Source organism: Malus domestica, chromosome 13 (genome assembly GCF_042453785.1).
Source record: "Malus domestica chromosome 13, GDT2T_hap1".
Classification (NCBI taxonomy): Eukaryota; Viridiplantae; Streptophyta; class Magnoliopsida; order Rosales; family Rosaceae; genus Malus; species Malus domestica.
The window spans coordinates 23,861,815-23,869,999 of record NC_091673.1 but is presented as its reverse complement, the minus strand read 5'-3'; the positions used below and the strand labels follow the sequence as shown (position 1 = coordinate 23,869,999).

The 8,185-nt window shown below is 37.8% G+C and overlaps 1 protein-coding gene across 3 annotated transcripts; it reads left to right on the top strand.

Annotated features, from left to right (window-relative positions):
* Positions 1–3,707: 3,707 nt before the first annotated feature.
* Positions 3,708–7,339, top strand: LOC103445483 (pentatricopeptide repeat-containing protein At3g09040, mitochondrial-like). Of its 3 annotated transcripts, none has more exons than XM_070811095.1 (3): positions 3,708–6,691; positions 6,809–6,918; positions 7,003–7,339. In XM_070811095.1, exon 1 carries the CDS (start codon positions 3,846–3,848, stop codon positions 6,252–6,254), a length of 2,409 nt encoding a protein of 802 aa, XP_070667196.1. In that variant the 5' UTR covers positions 3,708–3,845; the 3' UTR covers positions 6,255–6,691; positions 6,809–6,918; positions 7,003–7,339. The 3 variants fall into 3 exon arrangements, with proteins under 3 accessions (XP_070667196.1, XP_008382731.3, XP_070667197.1); XM_008384509.4 differs by having other exon boundaries at positions 3,717–6,691; positions 6,789–6,918; XM_070811096.1 differs by lacking the exon at positions 7,003–7,339 and having other exon boundaries at positions 3,717–6,691; positions 6,774–6,847.
* Positions 7,340–8,185: the final 846 nt, after the last annotated feature.

Sequence of the window (8,185 nt, the reverse complement as noted above, 5' to 3'; positions counted from 1 at the left end):
GCCAAAGGGCCATAGGGCCAAACTTAATTTATTATTTAAAAACTACAACTAAAATGTTGTTTAAGTTTCATGTTGTATAATTTTTATGTTGGTTAATGTTATTTAATGTTGTTTCATATTGTTTAATGTTGTTTCATGTTACTTAATTTAATTTAACGTTGTATAATGGCTTAGGAAGTTATAGGAAAAAAATAGAATTTAAAAAAAATATGAAACAAATTTTGTCAAATAGAAGTTATAGGAAAAAAAATGGAATTTAAAAAAAAATATGAAACAAATTTTGTGAAATAGAAGTTATAGGGAAAAAAATGGAATTGAAAAAAAATATGAAACTAATTTTGTGAAATAGAAGTTATAGGAAAAAAATGGAATTTAAAAAAAAATATGAACCAAATTTTGTGAAATAGAAGTTATAGGAAAAAATAGAAGTTATATGAAAATTTTTGTAAATAAAAAACAATAATAATAATGTAAAAAAAAAAAAAATCAAATCAAATGCAACGGCTAGTAGCCGTTTCATTTGAATTTTTTTTAAAACAATCCTGTCGGTTATAACCGACAGGAATACACAATTATTTAGTATATTAAATAATAGCATGTATTCCTGTCGGTTATAACAAAACTATAAAAAAAAATAGCTAGCCCGGGGCTGGCTGGCCGGCCGAAAGCAGCCAGCCCTTTGGCCCTTTGGCCCTTTGAAATTCCGTGGGGCCCTCCCATATTCTCGAGCCCTCTGGCCTAGCCCTCAGTTGGAGACGGTTTTAGGGCTATTTTCGGCCCTCTGGCCCTCTGGACCATTCGGTTAGAGATGGCCTTAGTGATTGGGTGCTACTGCAAGTATAATTCAGTGTTGCGCAGCAGCATGGTAAATAAAGCGACATCTAATATACTTAAGGGATACAAATGACATTGACAACTAATATTTTAAAGGGTCTTATAGCGTTACATCGGGTGCGTACTCTTTCCCTCTTTTGTTGCTACTTTGGTGGACCGTTGTTGTCTCTGCCTTGGTGGACCGTTGTTGTCTCTGCCTTGTATTGTCAAATTATCATGTTAACCGAATTGTCAACCGTACTCAAGGTCTAAAATATCGATATTATCCTAATATTTTCATTGAAATTTCCGTGTTTTTGGACTACCGATATTTTCGATATCATCGATATTGTAGACCTTGATAGGAACTCTATGTGGTACTAAGTTACTCATGTATCTTACCATGCAATGTATAAAGTGTAAAATATTGTACTAATTTATTATATATAAATGATTATGGTGTTGTTGACCCTAGAAACTATAAAGCCTACGTGGCGCGCAGGCCGAGTAATCTATAAGCTAACTACGTCCTTCGATGATTGCGGGGCGTGCCAACTCGTCGGCCGAGCTCGGCCGAGGAGTAAATTTTTTGATGTTGCGTTGGGTGCGCGGCTGACTTCTGCGTCTTGCGATTGCGGCCGAGGAAGGAACACGTCTCGGCCTCTTGGGCTCTCGAACCTGAAGACAAGGCTACTATTTTTACGAAGTTCAATATCAAATTCGGCTTTCAACGTGCCGAATGTAATAACTTGTAACCCCTCACTTCGCCGAGAAGGCTGATGAGATGACCTCGACCAATAAGGATTCAGAAATCCTTCTCGACCGAGACTTGGATAGGTAATCAATCGTTCTCGCCGCAGTGCTGTTGATGCCAACGGAAGATACTGTGAGACCGACTGATTCTACGGTGACAGAGCTATCTATGCCGACTTAAGATATCACCGGTTGCTTCCACAGTGCTGTTGATGCCAACGGAAGATGTGTCAGCGAAAAAGAAAAAGAAAAATCACAAGTTGTGAGAATTTGCGCAGGGCAATTTTGTATTGATTTGCAGGGGGCCCTCTGAATGATGCACTGCCTCTGTATTTATAGGCTGATGTACTTGCTTGGCACGGCCTGACTCTCGAGTAGAGTCCTGTTCCAAATTCCTGACGTGACTTGGATAACCTTCACCTAAACAACCACCAATTAAATATATATATATATATATATCTATATCTATTAGTCATTCCCACGGCAAGTCTGCCACATCCATCACCAAGTAAAAAGCACCCTAGTCTACCTAGGTTTCCTATAATTTAAACTCATCCATGCATGCATCTTGATGGCTGTCAATTAAATCCAATCCCATCCACATATTCACACGCCTGTTGTGCTGTCATACTTCAAGATATATATCTCATAATAAATCATTATTAAAAGATAATTATGATAAAAATCATAACTTTAAAAATCATTATCTTTTAATAATGACCTTTATTTCTTGATCCAACAGTCAGGAGCTATGTTTACTCAACGGCCTTGATTACTTGGGCCGATGATGTAAAATCGGGTCCAAACAGGTGTGTTTAAACTTCTTTAATTAATTACTACATATTTTCTACACTCACAATGTTTGCCAGCTCGCTATATAATCAACTTAAATCAGTTAAATCCATCATGCAATGCATTTCCTTCCAATTTTTTTTGTGATAAACTAATAGATAATTGACTAAATAAACATCCTGCAAAATTTCAATAAAAATTTCCAAGTTTTTCTTACAATTTCCGTGGTTTTTATTCAATTTTTATCAACATCGATAATATCCCGATATTTCCATCGAAATTTCCATGTTTTTGGACTATCGATATTTCCGATATCATCGATATTTTATACCTTGACTGTATCATACCGATTTTCTGCCAAATTTTTTATGCTAATTGGTAAGGGCACAGTATTATACCGAACTGAAATTTTTTTAGTACGGTATTGGTATTCGATACCATTACCGATGATATTACCGTACTGTACCAAAAAATATAAACATGTGTTATATATATATATATATATATATGTAATTCTATAATATTTCAATTATGTTTAGAAAAAATATCCTTCATTGCCTCTCATTCCTTCGACACTCTCACTCTCTATGTGGATTGGTGTTGGTGTGCTTGCTGCTTGTGGTTTCTTAGTGCGGAGATTCTATTTAGGTTTTTCAATTTAGGTCACAAGATATGAGATAAAGCCATAAAAGATAGAAAAAACTTGAATTAAAAAAAGTCAAATTTTGGCCCATAAACTGGCCCAAAACAAAGCGATAATTACCAATATCATGCCATGTCAACTAAACTGTTTAGCATATTGAAATTCAGCATACCGAAAGTTTAGTATGGTAATTATAATAGATTTTGTTATACCAAAAGTTTGGTGTGGTAATTGGCACAGGAATTTTGGTATGGTAACCGTACCAAACCGACCCCTAGTTCTGATGGCTGCTACTTGTTTGGGATTTGGATCCCATCTAGATCCAAATTGTGGGGATTCTAGGATCCTTACATTGTAATTGTTTATCGTGCATCGTGCGGTTAGAAATCATTTTGAATTTTTCATTGAAAATTGAATACAAATAGTACCTAACGAAAATTGACCGTAATATGTACGATGAACAGCTATGATGTAAGGATTCCTAGGAGCCCCACAAAAAGGATCCGAAGAAGATCCTCATCCACTTGTTTGTGTAGTCTTTTCTGTGCAATTATTTTATTTATAAAAAATCCCCAATAATTTACATGGAGGAGGATTCTTTCCTTCTCCTAATCTCTCTTCCCTCATATTTGAACGGTTACAATCAAACTAGGTTGACATCTTATATTGATATTTTTATAGAGAAGAAAAAGACAAAAAGCAAAATGTGAGAAAGAGGGAGGGAAATGAATGAGAAAAAGAAATGAGAGACTCCCACACCTCAATTTGAAAAAGTTTTGAAACAAACCCAATACAATTCAAAAGATTTTCCCCGTTTTCCCAAAAGGCACAACTTCAACCTGCAATGTGGGCAAAGGGATTATTCACCTTCAAACTTTCAAAAGGCAGCCTCTGCCCTTCACTCGGACACTTTCATGCAATCTCCAAACTCTACAGTTCAAAATCCTGCACTTCATCCTCCAATTTCGTGATGGCTGAAAACCCAACTGCCATTGCCGCTGCTCTTTCCCTCTCTGAGAATTTGAAGTCAGCTTCTCTTGGTACCCAAATCCACTCCCGTGTCATCAAGTTGGGATTCACTAATGACTTTTTTTTATTCAATAATTTGATCAAAATGTACTCAAAATGTGGGGTTATGGATGATGCGTTCAAACTGTTTGATGAAATGCCTGAGAGAAACCTCGTCACTTGGACTTTGATGATTTCGGCTGCCGTCCAAGACGGTCAGTTTGAATTGGGCTTGGAGGTTTATTTGGAACTGGTAAGAAGTGGGTTGAGGCCGAATGAATTCACTGTTGGTAGCGTTCTCAAGGGGTGTGCAGCGTGTGCTAGTATCGAAGCATATGAATTCGGCATGAGTGTTCATTGTTTTGCATTGAAAACTGGGATTGAACAGAACTGCTATGTGGGTGGTTCTGTTTTGAATATGTATGCTAAGTTGGAGGATATTGAATCGGCGAAAGGGGTGTTTGAGTCTATAAGCAATCTTGATACTGCTGGTTGGAATGCTATGATTGGAGGTTACAGGCAATGTGGCTATGGATTTGAAGCATTGAAAGTTGTATGTTTGATGGTATGCAAAGGTATAAGCATGGACCAGTTCACCTTTGTTAATGCTCTAAAGGGTTGCTCTGTTGTCAGAAATTTGGATTTTGGGAAGCAACTTCACGGATTGATCATCCAAAGTGAGCTGAAATTAAGTACTTCAGTCATGAATGCTCTTATGGATATGTACTCTAGAAATGGTAGGATAGATTTGGCTTTGCAAGTTTTCAATAGGATACAAACGAAAGATGTCATATCGTGGAACACCGCATTTGGGGTCTTCTTTGAAGGCAAGAATGCAAGAGAAATTGCAAACTTAGTCCATGAGTTCATGCTAGAAAACATGAAGCCGAACCATATTACGTTCTCAATCTTGTTTAGGCAATGCAGTGAGCTACTTGATCTTAACCTTGGGCGTCAGTTTTTCTGCCTTGCATTACAATATGGGTTCTGGAATGAACCTAATGTCAGAAGCTCAATAATCAATATGTTTTCTAGATGTGGGGCTATGGACATGGCACACTTGTTTTTTGGTGGCATACTTTACAAAAACATAACTTATTGGAATGAGTTGATTTCTGGGTATAATTCAAACTATTGTTATACAGAAGCCATGCAGATCTTTTGTAATTTATGGGACTTGGGAGTCGAAGCAAGTGAAGTCACGTTCTCCATCATACTGGAAGCTTGCTATAATGATGAACACCAATATATGACTAGACAAATTCATGGTGCAATTGTCAAGTCCGGCATCTCCTTCCATGGATATGTTTGTAGCTCATTAATTAAGTGCTATGTTAGATTTGGACTACTGGATGATTCCTTTGAGTTTCTTAAAGGGTTTGAGAGACTAGATTTGATATCTTGGGGAACTATGATATCTGCTCTGGTGCATCAGGGACATTTTTTTGAAGCTATAAAGATTTTCAACTCTCTGAGAGAAGTTGGTGGGAAGCCTGATGAATTTATTTTGGGAAGCATTCTAAATAGTTGTGCCGATACTGCAAGCTATCAGTTAGCTAAAGCTGTCCATTCCATTGTCATCAAAATGGGATTCCTCATGCAAGTCTTTGTTGTTAGTGCAGTTATAGATGCGTATGCAAAATGCGGGGATATTGGAAATTCAAGGATGACCTTTATCCAGTCACTTGGATCTGATGACGTGGTTATATATAATGCTATGATCATGGCTTGTGCTCATCATGGTCTGGCCGAGGAAGCGATGGATATCTTTGAGAAAATTCGGTTGGCAAATCTAAAGCCCAGCCAAGCCACATTTGTGTCTGCTATAGCAGCTTGTAGTCATGTGGGTTGGGTTGATCAAGGTCGTTCTTTGTTTGAGTTAATGAACTCAGATTACAAGATGGAACCAGTATCTCAGGATGTTTATGGTTGCATGGTTGATCTGCTTTCACGACACAGATACCTTGAAGATGCTAGACAAATGATTGAAGTGATGCCTTATACTCCTTGGCCTGCTGTATTGAGATCCTTGCTTAGCGGTTGTAGGATACATGGGAACACAGAGTTGGGAGAATGGACTGCTAAGAAGTTAGTTCAGTTGGTTCCAGAAAATGATGCACCTTATGTACTGTTGTCGAAGGTGTACTCTGAAGGAGGTAGTTGGGAAGGTGCTACAAAGGTAAGGAGGGAAATGATAGAAAGAGGTGTGCCAAAAAATACAGGATATAGTTGGATCGAGGTATAGGAAGAGGTTCCCCTCTGTTGATGAATAGCTTTCAATTGTTTGCCTCAGTAAGAAAATCAATTTGAGAGAAATGTAGAACCAGGTAAGGTCAAATCAGAATGGGGTTCCTCTCTTTATGCATCTGGTGGTGCAGACGAGAGTTCAAGCAGAACTTGCCCATTCGATAAGAAAACAAGTCTCTGGACAGGGTCTTCATCCCAGTCAAGGTCAAAGAACTCAAAGAGTAGTAGCATATGGAAACAATCAATCAACCAATACATGTCGAAGTCGGGGACAGAAGAGAAACCAGCATTGTGCACCTGAAAATCGTTGTACTCCCAGCCAACTGTTATTGATGCAATCAGTCAGGTTACCGAATCAAGGTTCACAATATCGATTAAACTTGGCAATTCGTGAAAATGCTCTATGCAATGAAGTTCTGCATGAACGTGATGAAGGTATGCATGTGATTGTGGCTTTTAATATGAGAAAGTTATGTCTTTTGTTTTATAAAATCTGGAATAATTACAGCATATGCAGCCAATATTAATTTAGGGAGGTCATATAATTTGCAGAGTAAGGAAGAAGGCTTAAGAAGTGAGGATAGACTGGAAGAGATGAAGACATGGTATGGCTCACATCTTCTTTTCCTTTCTTCCAAACAGAGTAAAGAACTACTGAACTGGTAAGTGGTGAGTTAAGCAGTTTGTGTGATCTAATAACTTATGTAGTTTGTGCTGGTGACATTAGATTTAAAACTCTCACGTAGGGCGAAAGCACCAACGCCAAGACAGTGATCTCTCCAGCAGGTTTAGTGTCAGCCTTAGAATTGGCCATACTCCATTCAGCAGCACAGCGGTTGTGATTATACTGCCTGGATCAGGAGGGGGTTGACTGATATGTGAAAGCAAATGAGTATGTGAAACCAAGTAGCTGTAATACTTGGATGAGAAGCCGAATTGTGTCATTTTTGTGACGATATGAGATTCATACTCTCACTAGTTGGTTACCATTGCTGCCACCTTAATTTGGCCTAAATTGTACTCTTGGCAACAAATTGAGTCGTGCTACTCTCATACATCGAAATCAGAAGAATTCACCCGTAACTCGTTAGGGACTCGTGATTCAGCCGCCGATTTAAAGTGATAGATCTATCTGACAATATTGTTGAGATTTCAGGAGCATAAACTAGAGGAAAAAAAAAGAGCTTGTCGAGACTGAAAGGGTGACGCGGTTGGATCTCAATTGATCCAATAAAATACCCGCCACTTAACTTGACATGTGTCTTATAGTTTGTTTACTAATCTGTAATTAGAATGAGAGGGATTAAATTGAAGAAGGGTTGGGACGGGGAAAAGGAGTTGGAATCGAATTCACGTTGATGTTGTCATTATATTTTCTAAAATCTTAGCATTGTATTTGATTCCATATAACCTAAAAAAACAATTTTTCTTCACATAACGCTTTCTTCTATAAGTGCATAAGTCAGTAAAAAAATTGGCATTAGCAGGAACCTATTTAATAGCGTCTAACAGAGCATATTCCTTATCATTTTTTCAGATTCTTTGACCTTGTCATGTTTATCATTACTCTTAGTTTTCTCAACTTCCTTAGGTGAAACCGTGAAAGTGTTGCGTCAATTATTTTACCACTCCTAAGAATAACCACATACTTAGCATGCTCAACTTCGGCCTCACTTGCACTATCGCCTTTAGAATTAGCTCGAGTGTTTGCAGGAACCTTCCTTTTTCATTAACTAATAGAAAATTAGTTGATCCGAAAGTTGACTCTCGATTTCTTTATTTTCCTCAACAATTTGACCCAACAATGAATCAACTTTTTGGCCTAACGCTTGAACATGATCCACATATGATTGTTTATGTTGAAGCGAACTAGGAGCAGAAAATTTGTGGTTAGGGGCACTTACTGGAGGGTACGAATCGTTCCTCCAA